Genomic DNA, 23,720 nt, shown 5'->3' with positions numbered 1-23,720 from the left:
TGGCTCCCTATTGTGTCAGAAAGAGGGGACCGAGGCGGCCAACAGAAACGTCCACCTGAATCGCACCGCGAACAGGTGTTTGCTTTCATATACGACGGGGGAACGGACGCGATGCATATGCGTGTGTATTCGAACGAGTACACATAACTGACCCTTATCTTTGGAGCCCTACAGGGACTTGCGTCGACCTTCTTAGAGCATGGGAGTGCGAGCATTTCCGGCAAGTTTCTTCGAAGAAGGCCTCCTGAAAAATAAAAAATTAAAAGGTGAATAAGAGAAAAATAGATAATAATAAATATATAATAGATAATAAAAAATATATAATAGATAAAAAATAGATAATAAAAAATCAGATATAATATAATAATGAAAGACAAATAATAAATTAATTTATATAAGCTGAGGAGGAAGATTAAACAAAAAAATTCTCTTTGATATTTGAAGGATTGTAAAAAAGCGGAAAGAGTTTCACAGTTTAATAACACGATAATGACAATAAGCTTAATACATTTAATTTGAAAAATAAGAATGTGATTTGTATACAGTCACTTTTCGTTTAATAAAAGCTAACGGTAATAATAATCTAAATTAAAACCTTTGACCTGGCACAAAATGTTATAACATTTTTTATTTCAATGTTTTTTCCTTTTAATCTCTCAATGTTTCTTGATAAGCATAAGTAATACGAAATGGCTAATACCGCGAGTGAGTAAAATTACGTGAATATGCAATTTTTTTCAACAAAATGCGCAGCCAAATGTCACGTTCCTTTTGACAGTTTGTGATTTGATGTCGTGAGAAATGGTCGATGGCAAGTGGAACGAGACCCTCGTGCTACGGCGTTTCGCTTATGGCACCGCGACGCGTCTTTCGCGGATCATCGGTCTGTGAAATTGCGGGTGTACTCCCCTTTCTTCCTCCCTGTTTCTCTCTCTCATTGGAAAAAATTACTTTTATTATGCACGGTGCTTGCAGTTAATAAACAACTCGTCTTAAATCCTTTCCACTTTGAACCAGTTTCAGTTATTGTACGCGATTTACGCAGAATGACTCGCTAACGGTGCGTCCATCAGTTAACGATCAGAGCACGCAATTTATCAAGTATTTTCACAAGTGCTCAATCATTGTAAATGTCTTCAAACGCTTGACTATTATAACGCAAATCGAAATTTATTATTTGCTTTGAAACAGATTATTTGATTTCGTAAAACACACACATGTTGATTATTATTAATATTTTCACTTATTAATTCTTTATTATTACATGGATCTTTTTTTTTATTTGCAGAATAATTTTTCTTAAATATTAGAATGTTGATGAAATTTTATGTTGACATTTTTCTATAAAATATTTTGCATAGAGTTGTATTGTAATATTGAGAATCACCTACACTAATTCAAAATCGAGATTTTTTTTTATCAACTTTTATATTTTACATAATATGTCATCCAATACATATTGCATGCATAAAAGTCAAAGAAAACGTATCGTTTCCCACGCGATCGCGTGATAACTTTGATAAGAGTTTGTTAATTATTGACTAAATGATTATCTATGAGTATTCGATCTGTCTAAGGATGATATATATAGGGAGATTTAGGTCATTTCAGACTTACATACGTATATAATAATACTGGTTTTATTCAAATAACATTTCTTAATTTTTTAGAAACGTTATTCTTAATACTTTTGTTTGATGTATAATTTTTATATTTTATTATATTCCATTGATGGTGAAAACAACATCTAACAAACTATCAAAATATGCAATCTCCCTGCAATGATAGCTTTTTATATATTATTAATTCAACGACTAACAATAAGATGACATATCGTTATATGTTAACAGTCACTTACTATAATAATTAATATATTTTATAAAATAAAGTTTTTCGAGATCATCGTACCACGATCTGCTGTACTATCTAAGAAAGCGCAAGAAAGATTGATCTTATCACACGCGTAAAATTATGTAGTGCCCGACACAAACAATATCTATTGTACTTAAATATTGTTATTATATTGACAAGAAGTTTTTGTTTGAGATTAAGCGCACTCAACCATCGATTAATGCTGATTGATTAGTATCACGTGGAATCACACGGCTTGATACGGAAGGGCTTAACACACTGATTGTCATTTTCTTCGGTATTCTTTCACATCACTGGTGTTCCGTTCCATTGTATGAGAGCATCCTGCCATCTTTGACGCAGCGTGAAACAATAAATGGAAGAGATGATACCTTGAATCTTGAATTCTATCTTGCTTACGGTAACGCTCGAGTGATCTCGCAGCTATCGCCCGATTATTTCGTAATTGAGAAGACAATAGTGATCTTAGGTCTATCTTTTTTTATAGCAAAAGCTAATAGAGAAAAAAAGTAATTTTTTAAATTAAACTATGTTCTATTGTACATTAAGTTTTAAGTACCAGGCAATCAGATATGTCACGCAATGATGAAATTATCCATCAAAGTAATAGTTTGCGTTTTCTTTAATACGTATAGAGATAAATGTAATAGTTTTAAAGAGAACTGCGAAGAGAGAGCATATTAATTTTTATAAAAATATTTTAATAAAAATAATTCATTTTTATATTATTTAATATATACTAACTTGGATCGAATGAGTTTCTCCAACGGCGTTGCGGCGATATCTGAGGCTTCCATTGTTGCAGCATCTGATACCCCGGAAGTTTCGTTTGCCCTGGTATCTACCGTCAACGTAGCGTGACTGCCACCGCAGGTAAAATATTGGACCTCGAAACTTTAACACGTACAGGATAATATTTCTTTAGAACTTCGAGGAAAAATGACAAGGATACTGTTTGAATATTTATTGGTGTTTAAAAGTTTAGAAGTGGATTCTGTTGTGTAACTATTATCCATATTAACATATAACCTACATATGTAATATTTTTTACATCATCTAGACTGCATAATTTTTTACATTTTATATGAAGATAATCACATGATGTAGAAATAAAATATATGCATGATATATTATAATCGTGACATTGTACTATGTAATAATAATAATAAATTAATATTAAAATAAAAAATTAAGAGATAGAGAAAATAAATAAAATAATAATATATATCCGTACCGTCGTTCTGCGTGATAATTTCTCAGTAACTCTCGATTCATATTGAACAGCACGCCGTGATGACCGAGGCAGAGGGTCACCCATATCGGTAGGCTGGGTGTTTTTAAACGAGAACCCGGCTGTTTACTGACATTGCCCTCACCTTCGTGTATTAAAAATCCCACTTCGCTTCTCGTAAGAATGCCCCATTGTGGTACAGCCTTATTTCAAATTAATTAGATTATCAGTAAATGTAATTATAAATATATATTTATAAATGCTAAAGGATTAAATTAATAAAACAATGAGCTTACATATGTATTTTCATCGCCAACCTGAAGTACTCCATTATGAAGATGCGGTGAAGCACGACCAGTTAAAACAAAGATGACGATGCTGATTGGGCCTTCCTCTAAACATCCACCAAGAATCGATGCCTTTGGATCTTCCAAATCATTCTGAACTCTGTGTGATTAAATATTTAAATGCATTAATAAAAGTAACGTATTATGTGATTGCAATCTAAAGTAATCTTTTATTCATTTTCAACCTGAAGTAAAATCATAGCGATAAAGGAATTAAAAAAGAAATATCTTACTTTGAGAGGCCTCTCGAGAGCACTGCGCTGTACAAAAGTAATTTCGCACCAGATCCGCCTTCGTCATGGAACTAAAAGTAAAATATATATAAATAAAGATATTTTTATGATAAAAATATTCTCAATTAATTTTAAATGAAATAATCTTTATTACAAAAAATTAAAAATATACAATTTCTTTAATTAAGTAATATCTGATATTTAATACGCCAAGTACTTTAGTTTCCTACCGTAAACATACTCACCAGGTATAAGTATCTCTTAATAAATATCTCAAGGTCCTCTAAAGAGTTGAATTCGAAGAGGTGCAGCTAGAATACAAAGCAATTTTTCAGAATATGTGAATCTGATATAAAATATTATTGAAAATATTGTACATTGTTAACTACTGTGATTCTAAGGAACATATCGGTCGCTCGATCTCGAGAGTATTTTTAACACACTTGGCGAAACCAGCACTATAATTTGACAAACGCTGTTTCCTTGTACGTTAATTATACGAGAAAGCATAGATTTCACTGCATTATTCTTTTATGAGATAGGACAAATGCACTAGTGCATAATTAAATTCTTTTATTAATTAAGAATATTAATTTTGTCACTTTTTAAATTATATTTTAAATTAAAGATAAGTAGCTAATTAAAGATAAAGATATTTTAAATTAAAAATAAGTAATTAATTATTTTAGTTAATTATTAGTACAAAAGGTTATTAAAAAAAAAAGAAAGATATACCGTTTCTGTTAATCCATCTTGAAAATACTGTACACTATGTTGAATGTATGGTGTGTCCTGTGGTAGAACCACCACGGCCTTTGGCACGGTGTTACTGACATTTACACACGTGGAAACAGAGAAGCCACCCGCAGAACGCCAAATGATCTCCGATATCGCAGAAGTCAATACTTCGATCTGTCGATCGTATGAGGGTTTCAGTAGACTGCGATCAGAAGAAATTCTATTTAGAATTGAATTACATAATTTTATGTGAGAATTTTAGTTGTCAGGTTTATCCGATAATACTGTCATATTTTTTACTCTAATGTATTGTATACTATACAAAGAAGTTTAAGACTCTTCTCCTAATTTCGTTAATTTCGTTTGTAAATATATATTATCTAAGATATAACAAATTATTCGAAAAAATTATTGTAGGTAAAAATCATATCGTGATACAAAATTATACCTGTTATTATAATAATAAAATAATATGTATGTACATATATGCTGCCTCTGAAAAGACTTACGCTTCGGGTCCTGCGCGTGAATCTTGTCTGTCGCATTTGAATAAAAAATGTTTCAGCATGATAGCCTGTACTGCAGTAACAAGGCCTCTCGTTGTGTTTCTAGGAGTTCTTAATCCAAATGCCAAACTCTGGCCATATGGTCGTAAAGTTAAACCGGTCCTTGTCCATTCGATTTTAGGTGGACTCGCGCAGGAACCGAAAACCAACGTTCTCAAAGCCTGCAATAGAATAAATAAATAAATAATAAACAATTTTTTATAAATTAATTTTTACAAATTAAGTTTTTATTTAATAAAGAAATTTTTAAAGATGTTATTTACAACATTTTTATTATTCTTTTTTTTTCTTTCTTTTTATTTTTTATACATCTAATAAGTTATATTTTCACGGTTACCATGCATGTTTCTTCTTCGATAGGTTGCCCGCCAACCACCGGTATTTTTGGCAGAGTTCTCGTGTTACGTGGATAGAGTATTCTTTCTGAAACACATCAGAGAAAATATTTTAAAAATAAAGTAGATCCTCGTTTTTAATTAAACGTCTTTTACACCTGGATAGAGTTCATCCGGTTCTGCCATGAGAGCAGCGCATCGGGCTGCTCGAGTCGATAGCAACATCTTGTTTGTAATCTTTAACGATATATTAAGGATACTGAAAAAATAATTAGTGATTAATTATATTTTACATGCGTTTACTGGCAAAAAAAATATTAATATGAGCGGAGGTATATCAATCCATTACGTCCATCTTCAGACTGACGATGTGAATTCCTTATATATCACATTCTTTCATATCTGTATTATTATCTTTCAAGTAATATTCAACACAAATATCTTTTTTCTCTTCTTGTGCAATTAAGAATTTGTTAATCGTAATTCATTATTTATTTTTCAGTATCCGTAATATCTACGGGATGCTCTGCGTTGAAGTGCAAAAACCGATTGCAGACTAAGACTTTCAGAATGACTCCGCGACTAGTTGTCACCCGATGGTACCGCGTCCTCAGAGATATCAGATATCAATTGAGATCGTGCTGGAATCCGCGCGTTCCTTTATATAGGATCTGGTATGCGGCGCTTATGCGTGCAAGCATCTCGCGAAATGTCTACGTCGTGACGGGGCGTCGGGACCGATCGTGCACGAAAGGTGTCAATTTGAATGTCCGAAAGAGAAGACACGCCGGCTGAGAGCGGTAGACATGCCCTATTAATGTCTATTTGTCATGTCGCGTTTCGAACTGGAATTTGAATGAACATGAGTATACTCGCGTTTTTGGTGTAACTAAAATACTTGAAAATTTTTTTATCAAAAAAGAAGGAAAAACAATAAATCTAGATATATTAAAAGAAAAATAAAAAGAAAAAAAGGAAGAAGAAAATTAAAAGAATAATAATAAAAGAAAAAAAAGTAAAATAAGAAAATCAAAAATAAAGAGAAAAAAGTATAGAAAAATAAAGATAGCAAAGAAAAAAAATAAGAAAAAATTTTTTTTCTTTTTATTTTCTAAAATAAGATTGAAAGTGGTCTTCAAGAAATAAAGTATAAAATCAAGAAGAAGTCAAGAACCGCTTAAACTCTCTGCGGGATGGCTGAGAAGTAAAAACATTTAATCACGCTATTGCATGTGGTTGGTTGTAAATTACTTAGACTTTTATGTTACGTATGTTTCTGTTATACGGCGAGTGCTATAGGAGACGAAGTTAACGTGATACTGTTTATACATGAGCGCAGAGTAACAAAACTCAAGCTTTTAGACTTCTTGCGTGCATGTCGCGTGTAACATTGAACGGCACATAGAGGGCAAGTCAGGGGTAAATCAGAGGGCAAGGTTCTTGTTTCCTTCGAAACTCATTTCAAATGAGTTGATTAGTTACGCTGAAGCCTTGACACGTCTGATGGAAAATTAATAAAGAGAAACCTGTACAAAGTGTTCAATCAAATTGGTTACATAATCTACCTTTAATGCTTTAAGTTAAAGTTTGAAGTGTTGGTTGGAATAAAAACGTGATTGTTATTTGACATAATTGTACTTGTATTTGACTATACAATATTAAAAAATAATTTTTATAGAAAAAATAGATATTCATATGTTTTAAGATATCTATCATATTTTTAATCATACCAATTTCTAAAGCAGGAGTAATTCGTAAATAAAAATTTTATTTTCTTGGTAACAAGAAATTTTATGCATATTTTAGAAAAATAAATTACATAGATAAAACATTTTTTTCTCTGCATTTTTATATTTTTTTAATATATTACATTTTGATATATCTTAATTTTCATTCTATTTTATATATCTATTTTTCTTTTTATATGTATAAATTTTGTACTTTTTTTATGTATTAACTAAATTTTTAGATTAAGATTTAGGCAATTATATTTTATTATCAGAAGATACTATTTCTTCTTATTAACAGAGAGAATTTTAGAATTTTATTTCTTAAGACCTTCCAGATAAAAGTTCTTTTTATACAAATAGGCATTGCAAAAAATGCCCTGATCTTATGGGCGTTCAATTTTATAAGAATACTGTAAAAGCGTAAAAAAGTTGTGAAAAAGCATAGTCCGACAGAATTCTAAGAGGATGGGCAACGAAAGCCGTCGTAATCCGGTCATTTTCAGACGGTGGAGATGTATGCATCATTCGGCGCGGCCTTTCCACTACTTCGTAACTCGAAAGAGATCGCGTGTTCGCGTGCAATCAAGATATTGTATTACGAATTCGCGCCGGAACGGCCATCTGCATTCGGCGATTACATACACATATATACATACACATATATACGACAATATATCGCACCCCTAATTTACATTCGCAAGGCGCCTCTCGAGAAGGTTTACTTATCGATCTATTCGTTTACGCTCCTGCAGTATATGTACATACATACTCTCTTACACGTTCTCTAGAGTTACCTACATTTGTATCCTTACCCTGGTTGAGCTACATATGTTTTCTTTACGAAGAAAACGAGCTCAAGCTAAAACAGAAGCCAAAGTTTTAGCGAAAAGCATGCAGCATTCGATTAAAAGCTTTTAGGACGAAATGTGAATAAAAATTGTCAATAAGAATAATAATTATTTTTTAATTTCACTGTTTCTTTATAATTGATTCTTTTTCTAAGCTTACTCTTGAATTTACATTGTGTTTCTTGCAATCACTAATATATTTTTGTGTAAACTTATTGTTGCAGAACATAATGACATTTATCTAATATTAAAATACATTGATTTATAATGCAATATATATTGATAGAGAAGAAAAATACGATAGTATCCTTCTCTCAATTTTTTATTTTTCGTTTCAAATATAAACTATATATTTTTATTCAAATTATTATGGTTTTTTATCCTTTGTGTGTTTTGCTTAGAAATATAATAAAATATATATCTAATCATTTTTTTAATTATGCTATTTAAAATATAATTGTAGCCGTATTCCTTCCTTATAGAATTGACAATTATTGGTAATATACAACAAATCAAAAGCTGTCTTTTTTTATTAATATTTTATTTTATACTTGGAGTCTCGAGATGCGACATACCTTTGTCTCGAAGATAAGGAGGTAACTTGTCCTTGCGCATTTCCTTACAGTGTCGGTTCCCGCAAATAGGGGTCGTATTTCCGACCTCCTTCTCTTCTGGCATCTGGTCGGATGCAGATTCTGTCATTTCTCGATCGTACATAGCTTCTATATTCTCATGTAAAACTTAAATTTAAACACGTTTTGTTGCTCACTATTTTACAACTCATCAATAAGTATACTCAAGCAGATTGCTGTTAATGGACATTATTGTATTTTGTCTTATATCAACAATAATAATAACGCGTTGAGTTTGTTTGCCGAAATGTTTCTTCTAGACGGAAAATATATACAATCTTCTGTTTCATACATAAAATTTATAATCCATAGCCTGATGCAGCTCGACAGTCTATAAAATGTCATTCCATCGAGTGATTGTTTTTTAACCGGTATGACTTCCACAAAAACGCGTTGGTTCGCTCTCTGCAGTATATACTCTCACATTTTCTCATTTTGTCTGTCGAGAACAGAGTGACGGAATGCAGGAAAAATAACGTGTTCACAGTTTCTTTTACAATAAATGCTAATCTTTATAATGTCTGTACAAACGCGAAACTCCTTATTCTGAAATCTTCAAGATGCCGATGATTTAAATGCGTCATAGTTAGACAACTAGATCTCTCAAGTTTATTACTTCTTTATTAATTGAATTTATTAGTTTATAATTAATATGAAAAATAATAATATTAAAAAATTATCGAAATTTTTTTACATTTTTTATAATTGATATATAATTATTCATATAATTATTCCAAAAAATATTATCTCTTTACTGCAATAATTTTAAATATTTTAATTAATACATTTATGGTGCTATTAAGCACGTTATTAATTAAAATATTAATGTAAAATAATATATATATATATATATATATATATATATATATATAATTAATTAACACACATAATTTTTTAGAATAAAATTTTTTAAAATTAATAATTTATATTTTGCAAAATAATAATCATATTAATTAAAATCACGTTATTAATATTGATGTTACATAATTTATATTAAATTTAACACTTGTGTTCATACGTTTACATTTGCGTAAATTTTGAATATTTAATCGATTTACATCGAATATTATAAATGTTTACGAAGAAAACGCTGTTGTTTGTACTCTCATTGACTTGCGATAACTGACAGACTGCCGTCAGACGTACGGCTAGAAATAATAACCCTAACTAACACCCCCGAGCTGACTCAACATACCGCGCGAATAGTACCTTACACAGGGTGGCTTAGGAGTATAGAGAACAATCAATTTTTGCTGAATAAATTATTACACCATTTATCTCGTTATCTCGTCAATTTCGTTAGTAAAAATTTCTCATTACAATCCAACAGATATATCTTGTAAGCTGTTATTTTGAGAGTTTATAGATCGATTTTTGGTCCACAGTCACCCTCGATATTCTTCTCGTTTATATGTCAACAGTTTTCAAAAATGTTGGTATCATAAATTAAAATTGAGATTGAATATTTAAATAATTTACAATTATTATTTCTATAGTTTCTTATAGTTATCAAGTTTCAATTTTTACAAAAATTGTTTGAATGCCAAATTTCTGTGGAAAACTTAATAGATATAATTTCAAATCTCTGAAATTTTTAAATATCAAAAAGTTAATCGATATGCCTATATATATATATAAATATATATATATATATATATATATATATATATATATATATATATAATAATATGCTAAAAATATTATTTGATAGAGTGTAATGGATACCCTATTGCGGTTAAAGGAAATTGTTCGTCTAATTGTTACACGTATACTGATAGCCTCGACGTACTCGAATCGCGCTTTTATAGCATCTGCGTAACACCTATTTTATACCTAAACTAGTGTATTTGGCACGAATGTACGTGAATCGTCTTATCTTATAGATTTATCAGAGCTGCGCATCTTTGCATGCGTTTCGTGCTGTTCTCGTACTGGCTTTATAGACAATCGGAAATGAAGTTGCAGTCGGAAGCAGCTTTAATCATATTATGACGTAAAAAAAAATTAGAGTATTTATATTTTTCTGAGCTAAGATGGAAAAAGAATATGACTGCTTGATTAAATTCTGATCCTTTTGCTAACTATTTTTTTTTTGTAACACTATACAAACGTGAGATAATAAAATATTTAAACATTAAGTTTTGAAATAATATAAATGTCATTCACATACACACACATATTGCAATATGTCTTATTATATAAAAGATTATTATTTTATTGTCATTTTTTGTAATGAATTAAAATGTAATTTGCATTAACTTAATATATGAAAGGCAGTATAAATATTATTAAAAAATATAACTCAACGTACGTAACATTAGTATTTCAATATTGTTCTTTGTCTATGTGAAATTCATCAAAATATTGCAACTTTTTATTGTAATTTTTTATTACCTACAAAGAAAAACTATAACTCGTTCAATTAGGAACAACAGTTACTGTTATTATCGCGAAAATTGCTTATAACTGACCCGAATCGTATATGCATTTCCTTACATGATTCTTTCGCTCCATATACGATAGACGTATACGTAATACGTATATTTATAACTCTTCTGCACCAAAGTTTTTATTAAACGATTAATTATTTATATTATCTTACATTGTACATAAATATAGGTATATTTGTAAAAGATTTAAAAAAGATGCTTGATAAATATTATTTTTGTTACGAGATTATATTAAATATTTACTTAGAAAAAAATATAATTTTTATTTGATATAATTTTAATTTTAATTTTTATTTGAATTTTTTATTTTAAAAATTCAAAGCAATATAAAATACAAATTTAATATTTAATATTGCAAAAGTATATGGATGCAGTTAGTGAGGTGTATAGATATTAATAAAATTATATATAAATGCAAAATGAGCACATACAATGACAAATTTGCGATATCTTTATAATTATATGTAATCTCTGTAATTATGTAACATTTATATATTATAATATTTTTCGTTGAAGACCTATGAATTATCAAATATATAATTATAATATTTTTTTTAAATAAAACTTTTTACAGAGAATGTCGAGAATATCAAGAATAAATATAGATATAAACTGAGAGCTTTTTGGTCGGATTATCATCCTTCGATTTCTCGCTCGATTAAAGTATTCAATTAAGCGATTCGATCTATTGAATTTTATTACGGGGATAACAAGAAAACCAAAGAATCGTTAAAATTGATTTCTCCAGTGCTCTCGTGCATTGACTTTATAGCTTCCGAATTTATCGTATCCTTAATTGCCAATTTCCTGATCATCCTTTGTATGCTTGAATGAGTCTAACAATAAGTTCAAGTTCAGATTTTGAAATAAATGCATTGCTAGGAAGATGTACCACTAAGATATTTGTGCACGTGTGCAGCACTCATACATCGATCTGACGCTGACGCAAATATGAAATCGGACAGCTAAAATCGTGTGGCGTAGTACCAGGAGCGGTGCAATGCATGCACACGTGTGCGAGTGCAGCGGAACGAACGAGAAACGAGCTTAATGATCGATCAGCTGTGCACGGTTACCCCAGGCAAAAAAGATCATATATAGCTCTTGCGCACGGATGATCGATCGTTGACGCACAAGTCTCGGAAAATGGAAAATTTTAATCATCAGAAAGAGAACGTACAGTTTTTTTTTTATATTAATATACAAGGTTCAAGATCGAGTGTAAATATGATTACTATATAAAATAGAGAAATGTCAGTTATGAGATGTATATTTATATATCATGACATATATATATTTTATTATTCTCTAGGAACATATCAGATTGTTTTCAAAAATTCCACAACTTTGATTTTAAGAAAGTTATTTTTTACGCAATTTTTGGGGGATTTTTGGATTCTATTATTTCTTAGGCAAAAAAAGAAAAGATATATTATAAATTGTAAAAGATCTTTTTCTTTTTAAAGTACCGAGTTATTTAAATTTAAAGACGTAAGCATTTTTTTCATATTTTTTTATGTATTTAATTTAGAGAATTTTTTAATTAACAGTTACTTTTACCTTTATTATAAATTTAATCAAAAGTATTTACTTATACATATACATACCATTCAGTGCTTTGAATGAGATGTAGAATTTGCTATTGCAAATCACGTTTGCCACTAATTTTTTCTTTTGCTTTTCAGCGCGTCTCTCTGTATTGAATGAAAAATATTTGTTAGTCTATCTCTTTTAAATCTTTTTATATAAATAATTTAAAGAGAGGTTATATATATTTATATGTATACAAAATTATCAGTGTATAATCAACTTAATATACTTCTTTTATTTTAAATACTTTTATTTAAAATTATTAAAACTTTTATTTATTTACATATTTATGTAAAATATTATAAAATAAAATAATTTATTTACGTAAAATATATGATATTTTTTAAATTAATAAATATATATAGTTTTTTAAATAAATATTGTAAAGTTGAATAAATTATCTATTATGATATTGTATAGAAAAACATTTCTAGATAAATCATAGATTAGCTTACATACATAATTTTAAAAATTGTGAAAATTACATTGAGTGCAATTTATGTAAACTACTTTTGCCTTACCGAGGTACGAGAAAAACTTATCTTTTATATAAACTCTAAAACACGTACAAGCTTAACTTATGTTAAGGAAACTTTTTATTTTATAATTGAGCCTTTCATTCTGTAAACTTTTGCTGCCTAGAGTATAATGTTAATAAAAAACTAACGCTATTGACGTGATATTCCCTTATTACACTTCAATATTGAGATTCAAAGATCAAAACAAACATTTACTGTAAAGAACGATCTTACAAAGGGGAAACTTGAATCTAGGCTAGCTGAACTACTACGGTTTTCGTGATCCGGACTAATAGAAGCTTCACTTGAGGCGAGTTTATGTCTAACTACTAGTAATACTAGTAACACTCTGATTTCTCGAGAACATTGTCTTTGGCATACTTCCATGGAACATTGCATAGATTATATTTAATCCTTTGCCTTCCCCCAGTTCGATTATATAAACGATGTTTCTCCAAAATTGAACCGTATAATTTCAAGTAGAGTGTCTGTTTGAGAAACAGACACAAATGCACACAATATGATATGACAGGTAGCAGATTATTAAATAATAAATACAATGGTATCCAACAGTAATATTATTCTACAATTAATTTTATGTAAAACAAATATGTATTTAATTAATATTTTATATTAAAAGAATAGTAGATATGATTAATAACTCGATTACTTTTTTGTGTAAATCTTTATAATTTTTAAGTCATAATTGTAAATTGGAATTATAAATTTTAGATTAATTATAATAATATTTAAAAATTTTATACAAATCAATTTTCTTGCAAGCGAAACAAGATATTAATGTTTATCAAGTATACTCAAAAGAATAGTAATTTAGATTTAACATTGCATTTTTTACAATATATGTTTTATTAATATTTAAACAATTTAAATATAGTATTTTTTTATTTTTGTAAATTGTTTTGTTAGTGAAACGAGCTATTCGTAGGTTACCGTATATTTTTGACGACTATTAAATGTATTGATAATTAAATAAAAATTTATTTACGAAAGAATGACATATTTATAAAGCTGTTTTTTTTATAAAGATCTTCTTTCTCTAAAGATGGTTTTTTTATAAAGATGACATTTATAAAAATGTTTTTTAAAATTACAGTTTATTTTTATCTTTATTATAAATGTAATTAAAAGTATTTATACTTACACACATACATACCATTCATGCTTCGATTTCATGAGATGTAGAATTTGCTATTGTAAATTACACGTTTGCCATTAATTTTTCTTTTGCCTTTCAGCGCGTCTTTTTGTACTGGATGAAAAATATTTGTGAGTCTATCTTCTTTAAATCTTTTTATATAAATAATTTAAAGAAATAAGAATAATTGTTAGTTTTCTATGCGTTAGCATCTATTATGAAAAAAAACTCTTATTTATATAGGTATCTAAAATTTAAAAATAACGCCATCTAGTCGTTTGTGGCGAAGCAAAGATCGCGTTCGAAAATCCTACTTATAAAATAGTAATATTTAATCGACCAATTAGAGCGAAGAAATCTTTGCTCCTGATTGGTCAACTAAATGTTACCCACAAGCTAGATTTCTGAATACACTCCAAACAATTCATATAGTTTATCGTTCCCGCGTTTGCAAAGTTGTGTGCTGCTCGAGCTTTGAATTTTCGATTACAAGCTAAGCAAGAAATCAGAATTTCAGGTAATTTGTCTATAATAAAGTTGTTCATTATTAGTATTAAAGCGTGTAATGTAGTATTACTGAGAAATCGTTGCGTAAAAGAAAATACGATGAAAAATTTATATCGCGCCATAACTGACTTTGGGGGTCAAGCATAAGCGTCCTTTTATCACATTATTTTTTCTCAAAAATATTCATAAAAATGATACAACACAAATATTTGAATATTAAACTTGAATAATGAAGAATAAAAAATATAAAAAGTGTTCAAGTCGGCAGAAAATCTATAACTAGTCAGATATATATATATATATATATATATATATATATATATATATATATATATATATATATATACACACACATACTATATATGTATGTGCGCGCGTGTGTGTGAATTACATAATTTATATTTAATATGCAAAATTTGAAATATAAGAAATATAAAAATTAATATGATAAATATTTTAATAAAAATTATTCTGTGTGTATAATAATATAAAAATGTATATAAAATAATATAAATAAAATACATAATAAATACATAGCTGCATATATAATATGAATGTATAAAAGAGGAATAAATATCTTTAAAAAAATAATAAAATTTATGTAAAATTCCATTTTTCAATGAGAGATATTATTTAAATTTAAATAGAATATTTCTTACTTTTTGTAAATAATTTTTTAGCAAAACGAGCTATTTTTGTAGGTTATCGTGCATTTTTGATGACTATTAAATATATTAATTATTGATTATTTAACAGAAATTTGTCAACGAAAGAACATTTTTTTATATAAAGACGTTTAGTTTTTTAGTACTTATTATGAGAAAAATTACTATTTAAGAAATTTGAATATGGCGCCCTTTAGACGTCGCAACAAAGCGAGCAATTCATAGTTTATCGTTCCCGCGTTTTCGCATAGCATCGTTCCCGCGTTTTCGCATAGTATCGTTCCCGCACATTTGAGTTCAATTGTATTGCTCGCAATAAGATTTGAATTTTCGACTATAAAGCCAAGCAATAGTCGGAATTTCAGGTAATTCCTTTATAATAAAGTTATTTATTATTAGGATTAAAAAGTGTAGTGTAATATTGTTGCGTAAAAGAAAATATAATCAAAAATTTATGTCGCGCCATGACTGGCTTTAACGAACAGTACAAGCGCTTTTAGATTCGTATATACTTTGCGAGCACTCGCATTTTTTTTCGAAAGAGTCAAAAATGATATGACAAAATATTAAGACAATATTAAATTTGAATAATGAATAGAATATCAGATTGGAAAATCTTTAATATATATGCATGTATGTATATATATGTGCACGTGTGTATTTCCTATGAATTATATTTACGACATTTAATATGCAAAAGTCAAACAGCCATAAGAAATATAAAATAAAAATTAATATCACAAATTTAATTTCAATAAATTATTTTGTCTGATCAATATACAAAATAAAATTTTTCTTTTATATAATTGAAAAATTCATAAATATGTGTCTCTCTATATATTTTTAATATAACATAGTAAATATAATAAATATTATTACAGCATTTTCTTAAAAATAAATTTAACGAAGGAATTGAGAAAGGAAACATGTATAGTATAAAAATTATTTAATTCACACAAAAAATATTTACAACCAAACATGCAATACTCGAAAACAAAAAAAAAAAAAAAAATCATTATTTCTTATCTTATTTATTATTATATAAAATTATTGTATAAAATACTGATGAAAAAAGTTTTAACAATTGAATAATTATCTGTGAATGTTTAATATACTAGTATTCAATACAAATAATACTTCATTTTAGAGACAAGAATTTTTCAATTAATATACAAAAAATATATGTACGCGTTCTATATTATGCTTTAGACTTTTTTACAGTGCCTTTTGGTTGCTTTGAACGTTTATTCGATTGATTGGTTTTTGATTCCTCTTGAAATTCATATTTTTGCGATAGTTTTTCCTTAATAAGTAAACCTCTAATGAGTTTCTTCCAATTGCCGTAAATCCTCTTTTCCCTTTTCTCTCTGGCGCGTTTAGCCGCCTCGACTTGTTCTGTTTCCCAAGCGTCTCGTAATGTATCTTCATATTCGGTGCATACGACAAAGCCTTCTGTGGCTGGCACAGCACCCATGTAACCGAAATTGAAACCCACTACAGCGGCCACGCAATCTATGTTCAGTTTCCGGGCAATACGATTTAATCCTGGAACTATGAGGATTCATTCGTTACATAATGCATCGCTATAACTATACTTAAATAATTCTGTCTTTTGATTTTGTAGCAAAATAGAAATTCAGTATATTCTTAATTTTCTAAAACATTTTATAAAAAAAAGTAATGTCAGTTAAATATACATGTAACAATGCTCTTCATTTCGTTTATGTAAAAAATTATTTAAAGAAACAAATTCCTCGCTAAAGATTTTAGGAAAGTATCTGTTTATCATAATAATACGAAAGTTGTATTGTGCTTACGGTTTATATGCACTGTGCCTTTTGGAAGCATACATTTCTTAAACAAATCTACGTTTCCATACTCATTACGAGGTACAATGCCATTTTTAGCCTCTGGTGGATCATATTCTGTAGTTTGCCATTCTCCAAATAGTTCTAATGCAGAATCTTTAATCTTCATGCCTGAAAGCTATATAAAAATTCTTTAATTATAATATTTTATTATAATATTTATTGTACAAATAATAATTTTTATAAAATCAGAAAATTATTTTCTTAATTGATTCGTTGAAATAAATTAGCGCAATTTTACCTTATCATATTTTGGAAGTGCCTTAACTATTTTGTAAGCATCTTGCTTCGGTTTAACTACTCGAGCTTTCTTGAGCCAGGTTTCTCTCGAACATAGCGTGTGCACGCAATATCTCGAATAAATAGCTTCCCCCGTTTTTAAATGTCCGAGTGGTACGCAATCCGGTGGATATAAGGCTTCATATTTGAGTAAATGCCTAACAAGCACATATAAGGGGTGTCCTTTGCATTCGCTAACAGTTTTAGGCAATGGCTGTTCTAACTCTCTGCAAATAATTATGTTTTATCAATAGAGTATTATTATCTCTTGATGTCATTCATATGACACTACAGTTATGTTTGATTAATTATGATAGAGTTTGAAATATATATGTAGCAAAAAAAGAACTTACTTTTGCAGAAGTAATTCATCTTCCTTTTTAGACATATTTGTCTCTTTTTCTATCCAATAACTTAAGGTCTCAGTCCACCATTTCTCATCAATACGTTGTTTACGAGTAACAGAAAGCCATTGTGGACAATAACGTCTTGTAACATCTTTTATTAATCCTTCTGAATTATAAGCTATTACGTATAATACTGGTTTACTTGCTTTTTTCTGAAACATTATTACATAATTAATGTTACTAAATATATATATTTATATACAATATAATTATCTTATATGACAATTAAACAATTATAAGAATTAGAATTAAATAATAATCACAGGAATGTTTTTTTATTTTTTACTTACATATATGTCAGTTACACAATCCACATTTCCATCCATTATATTTACACTTATCCAGCTTTCTTTGGATTCCACATATACTTCAACCCATACATCCAGTCTCTTTTTTAATTTATCATTATTATCAGTTTCATCATCTGACATTGAGTCTTTCTTTTCATTCTCACGTTTAGATTTAACAACTGTTTTATTGTTATCACTACGTTTCTTCTTTACCTTACTGAGTGGTTCTTCATCTTCTGAACTCGAGTCTGAACTAAATAATATTCTCTTAGAACCTTTTTTAGATTGAATATTTTCTGAATTAGTCTGTGTATTGCTTTGTTGTTTGGTTACTGCAGATGCAGAATTATATGCTTTACTAGATCTTAAACGTCTTGGAGATGGACCGGTATTTATCTTTTCTAAATTTGTGGAATCTCCTTTGCCATCCTTTGATGTAGAAGCATTATCTTGAGAGACTTTTGTACTGTTATTTAAAGTATCTTTGTTTTTTTTAGTATATGAATATTTTGAGCGAAGAATCTCTGCTGCCCTTTTCTTTGCTTCTGCATTAGCGTTTCTTCGTGCACTTTCACTATTCTCAACTACATTATTTTTGATACTTTTCTTTTTGGAATTTGTGTTTTTTTCTTTTTTAGAAGAACCTGTTTTTCTCTTCGTTCCTTTAGGTTCTTCATTAACTTTATCATTTTTCTGTGTTGAATTTGTTTTAGGTAATAAGTCATTATAAGCTTTTACAAGTGGTGGATTGAGAGACACTATTAGACGACAATGTAAACCAATACCTCTTAGTATTGCTACATATAGTATTACCAATTCTCTATAATTAACAATGTTTTTCTCTGCTATTCTTTTTAACAATGTTTCCTTATTTATAATGACTTCTTTGTCATTAGATTCTATTGTAAACATATTCCTGAACCATTTTGTGAACTTTGTTAGATATGTCAAATTAAAACTATCCTTTGGATAATTTTTTGTTGAGATAAGAGATACTGTTATTGCCATTATTTCAGGATCATTCGCTTGGCAATTCAGATAAAATCCATATGCTAACCAACAAAGTCGAGCTGCTTTCTCTATTATTATCTGATTAGCCTTTAGTTTTCTTCGTAAAAGAGCTGTTAAATCTGTCTCTTTCTTATTACCTGGTTTCTTCTTCAAAATCATACTTGTACCTGGCAAAGTTATTTTAACACCTTCTTTAGGTATAGCATAATCAGCCGGACGTTTTATTTCTTCTTCCTCTTTTTTCTCTTCATCTGTACTCTCATCATCATGGAATGTATGTGTTCTACTTTCTCCTTGGAGTAAAACTGCATTTATTTCATCCTTTATATCATTCTTCGGTTCAATCTTGACTTTCTTAACATCCTGTAACTCATCTTCCTTTGAATTGGATTGTTGCGACTTCTCATCATTCACAGCAGCCTTCTCTGAGGCTTTCAGGTTCTTGACCACTTCTGAGAATAGATTGATATCATTTTCAACAGTTGTGAAATTGTCATCATCGCTACTCTCATCTTCGCTGTAGCTCTTTGAATTCACCAAGTTAGATTTTATAGCTGGCTTTATCGAAAAGAAACTCGCTGATAGTTCGTCCTTTGGCGTAATACCAGTAAAATCATTGCTACTATCCGAACTATCATCATCTGATTCATTCATGTTGTATGTTACTCTGCAAAATACATGAATGAATCCTTTGTTCTCTTTGTCCTTTGTTTTATTGTTATTATACTTTACCTTTTGATGGATTTTCTTATTTCTGAAATTTATTTTTCTTCGTAATGTCAGTGAATGAAGATTACTAATTTTATGCAATGTGTTATGTAATTTACATTAAGTGAAATAATCTATATAAACACAATGTGAAAACACTCGCCGCACATGTGCGCACATGCTTCTCAAGGATCACCCAGGATCAGCCAATGAGCCAATAATACGTTAGAGAACGCTAAGGTTATTTTCTGTTATGAAATCCTTGAGATAGAATGTGTAAATGTGTGTATATTTATATATAGGCTCTCTTATTCTTGTTCTTATCTTTGAATGGTATACAAATCTACGTACGCTAGTTTACCGATAATCGTAAATACAATGCGCAAATTTAAGACGATAATTTTATTAAACTTCATTATTGTATATATTTTAGAGATTTATTTTATTTTTGGCAAATTATATTCTGATATTTATTGAATTATTTTGAGGTTTAAAAATTTTCAATTTTATATATATAATATAGATATAAAAAAATTTTCATATTACTATTAATTTATTAATCTAAACTTATATTATTTAATATATTTTTTTGACATAATTTTTCAAATTATTTTATTATTTTGAAAAAAATATAAATATAGGAATGTTTTACACAAAACAAATATAAAAATAATATGTAAAAATCAAATTATAATTGTCAATATTATATATTTTTGATATTTTTTAAATCATATTTTTGTGAAAATAAACTTATTGCGATATACATTTTTTATAATGTTCTTTAAATATTCTTTATGAATATATATATTCTTATATTTAGCATTATTTCTATTTAAAAATAACTTTTCTCATACATAATTCTTTTTTATTTCTCAAAAACATTAAAAGAAAAGAGTATCATTTTTTGTAAGATTTTTTATTATTACAAACCTTCCCTCATCTAAATGTCATCATGGAGTTACTATGTGAAACAATTTTCTATAATATTACGCATTTATTTGTCTTGAGCCTTCTTATAATAATGCTCTCATATAATAAATCGACTTTTGTGAATATGATGGATATGCGCATAAAATCGACAAGAGAACTAGTTTACTTGATATTCTTTGCTCTATGTGTAACAGTGAAATGTATATCCATGTATAACATAAAGCTGAAAATTTTATGAAATATTATTGTAAAAAAATTTTTTCTTGACAAAAAAGTATGATAGAGAGAGAGATATAACGACAGAAAAAAGGGCGTTTTAAATAAAAGAAATTAGATGTACGTGATGATACATGAATTTTGCAGCAGCTTTTTATTGCATCGTAAGTGATCTACAGTAGTAAGACATTGCGTGCATTCAAATTTATCTGAATAATTCTAGAAAGAAATTACAAATTATTTGACATTGAAATGCAAAAATTGAATGGTTTAAAAGCAAGAAAGTAATATAACAATTCTATATTATCAGATTATTTTAGAAAAAGAATTAGAATGTAATTTAAAAAATTTCACATTTAGTTTTTTGAATAAAAATATTTAATTATTTTTATATTTGTTTTTAAAATATGACGTACAATGATTCGCGATTGTAATTTAGAATAAAAAAGTACATATAAAAATATCTTTTTATGAAAAGAAGAAAATCATATTTATCTTTGACATTTTTCTAAACTATCTCCATAGCATTGTATTGCACAAAACTTTAATAAATAAATTATTAAAGATATTACGAGAGAGGGAGTAATATCATTAGTATGTTAGATGTCCTAATTATAAATCTTTTAATTAAACAATTTGATTGTTAATTAATAAATAATATTAATAATAATCTTGTCATCTTTTACGTTTTATAATTTTATCTTACTTTTTCAAAGTTCTCATAGTTGCATTATTAATGTTGGGTTCTATATCTAGAGATATTTAATCTTTCAACGTAAATAACTGCGGTCGTCGATGTATCGAGATTAAAGCGATGGCTTTTTTTGTCATTTTAGTTTCTGCATCTATATTGGAATTCATATGTAGTAAAATGCAGTGATGGATTCTGCATACTGCATAGAACGTATGCAATATAGAATGTATAGAACGCATATTTACAGTTTTGCAAATTGTAAAGGGATTTACAAATCCTGACTATAAATGATGAATTATTTAGATAGCATACGAACGTTTTATAAATAATAGAAAACAGGTGTGACATGTATATACGCTCTTTTCGCGATTTTAACGGTTTTCTCTGCATCGCCGATGGCAATTCATCGAAATGCGGTGAGTCTGTCAGCAGATGCATTTCATCCACTTGCATTCTTTATGGTTATACAGCTTGATGTAATAGATAATTGCTGCGAGAGGGCCAATATACATACGATACTGTATAAGTGCATTTATGTGTAAAGTCAGTGCCGACATTTGGCTTGCTCAAATTCCACTGTACCATAAATTTGTCCACTAACTCGTGAAATTATGGATTATGCATGATTTAGGATACAAGATGTTTTCCAATATCGTAGCTGAAAATCTGTGATATATTAAAATTTGAAATTTGACATTTTATTTCACTTCGCAAACTTTATAATTATTAATATTAAATAAGCCTTATATCCCTTGATAAATTATGTTCAGCTAAAACTAGATTTATTTAAATAAAAAATCATTTTGTGTGATTGTGAATGGAAAAAAATATTTTAATTTCTTTTTGATATTATATAAAATAAATCTATATTATTTTCAGATATAACCTCAACTATATGGGAAGGACTTAATCTATTATCTAAAAGGAAGTGAGGAACTATTGGAATTACATTTTGCATGTAAGTAATTTCTAATAAAGGTATATGAAAAATTATCAAAATCTTTCAGCCTTTGCTATCGAAGCTGTATATACAAGACATAGATAAAACTCTTATAAATAATTCATATGCATGAATTTATAAAGAGTATCGATTATTTAAAGTTTGAGTGCATTTCGTTTGAATTGTGCTCAGATAGTCGTTATGATTTTTTCGCGAATTTTGCATTCTCTCGAGGAAGAGGAAATGAAGCAATCCGTAATTATCATAACGTGATTTTAATAATAAAATTATAAACACGACATTATACAACGGAAGAGGAGAAAAATATACTTTTACCACGTATAGGTCACGAGTTTGAAACGTAATTTTTTTATACTGCAAATTTGAAATCTCTTGAGAATTTTTTACGTTGCTTTTTACATTTTCTCTAGCAGCTTCATTACATATCTCATTATGATGAAGTATATTCTCATAATTTTATATTTTTGTTTTTATTATGCAAATTATATTTTCAAATAATAAAGAAAATGAAAGACGTATAAGAGCAATATTAGAACAATTATTTGAGCATAAAACATTTTACTTATTGTATACTCAAATAATTGTTCCAAGATTGCTATTATATTCCTTTTTTTTCTTTATTATTTTATATATTAAAGAGTCATTCTGTTTATTTATATTTTCAAAATTTATGTAGAACATATTTTGAAAAATTATGGTGATATTTTATCTCTATAAAAAACTAATAAATTATATATATTGCATAAAGCATTGATTTTTATGGAATTTTTTATCAATGTTAATATATAATATTAGGATCGCATATTAATAAAATTATATTTTAATAAATATATTTTTTATGCGGCAGAGAGTGTTAAAATTTTTGAATTTTATTATTAATGATTGCACGATTTTTTGATAACATGTAGATTCTTTTTCATGGAAAAAAGAATTTTCTC

General features: G+C 28.2%; 2 protein-coding genes across 12 annotated transcripts; both read right to left on the bottom strand.

Moving 5' to 3' along the window:
* Nucleotides 1-125: 125 nt before the first annotated feature.
* On the bottom strand, nt 126-13,175 carry LOC140668962 (inactive ubiquitin carboxyl-terminal hydrolase MINDY-4B). Of its 11 annotated transcripts, none has more exons than XR_012047278.1 (12): nt 9,557-9,985; nt 8,476-9,085; nt 5,325-5,410; nt 4,931-5,148; nt 4,419-4,623; nt 3,929-3,994; nt 3,684-3,754; nt 3,400-3,550; nt 3,107-3,306; nt 2,617-2,766; nt 1,909-2,203; nt 126-244 (listed from the first exon to the last, which is right to left on the bottom strand). XR_012047278.1 is itself a non-coding variant. In XM_072898322.1 (12 exons), the coding sequence occupies exons 3-12, from the start codon at nt 8,615-8,617 to the stop codon at nt 2,158-2,160; spliced, it is 1,335 nt and encodes a 444-aa protein (XP_072754423.1). In that variant the 5' UTR covers nt 8,618-9,085; nt 12,590-12,676; nt 13,094-13,175; the 3' UTR covers nt 1,472-2,157. The 11 variants fall into 11 exon arrangements, 10 of the variants coding, with proteins under 10 accessions (XP_072754423.1, XP_072754428.1, XP_072754426.1 ...); XM_072898322.1 differs by lacking the exons at nt 126-244; nt 9,557-9,985 and adding exons at nt 12,590-12,676; nt 13,094-13,175 and having other exon boundaries at nt 1,472-2,203; XM_072898327.1 differs by lacking the exons at nt 126-244; nt 9,557-9,985 and adding exons at nt 12,590-12,676; nt 13,094-13,175 and having other exon boundaries at nt 1,472-2,203; nt 8,476-8,640.
* Nucleotides 13,176-16,488: 3,313 nt separating this feature from the next.
* Nucleotides 16,489-20,222, bottom strand: Xpc (DNA repair protein complementing XP-C cells homolog). The gene is made up of 6 exons (XM_072898096.1): nt 20,006-20,222; nt 18,263-19,940; nt 17,919-18,124; nt 17,528-17,792; nt 17,236-17,404; nt 16,489-16,969 (listed from the first exon to the last, which is right to left on the bottom strand). Exons 2-6 carry the CDS (start codon nt 19,925-19,927, stop codon nt 16,617-16,619), a joined length of 2,658 nt encoding a protein of 885 aa, XP_072754197.1. The 5' UTR covers nt 19,928-19,940; nt 20,006-20,222; the 3' UTR covers nt 16,489-16,616.
* Nucleotides 20,223-23,720: the final 3,498 nt, after the last annotated feature.

This window comes from Anoplolepis gracilipes, chromosome 8, assembly GCF_047496725.1.
Source record: "Anoplolepis gracilipes chromosome 8, ASM4749672v1, whole genome shotgun sequence".
Lineage (NCBI taxonomy): Eukaryota > Metazoa > Arthropoda > Insecta > Hymenoptera > Formicidae > Anoplolepis > Anoplolepis gracilipes.
Note: the sequence above shows the minus strand (reverse complement) of the source record. Positions and strands in the feature narration are given on the sequence as shown.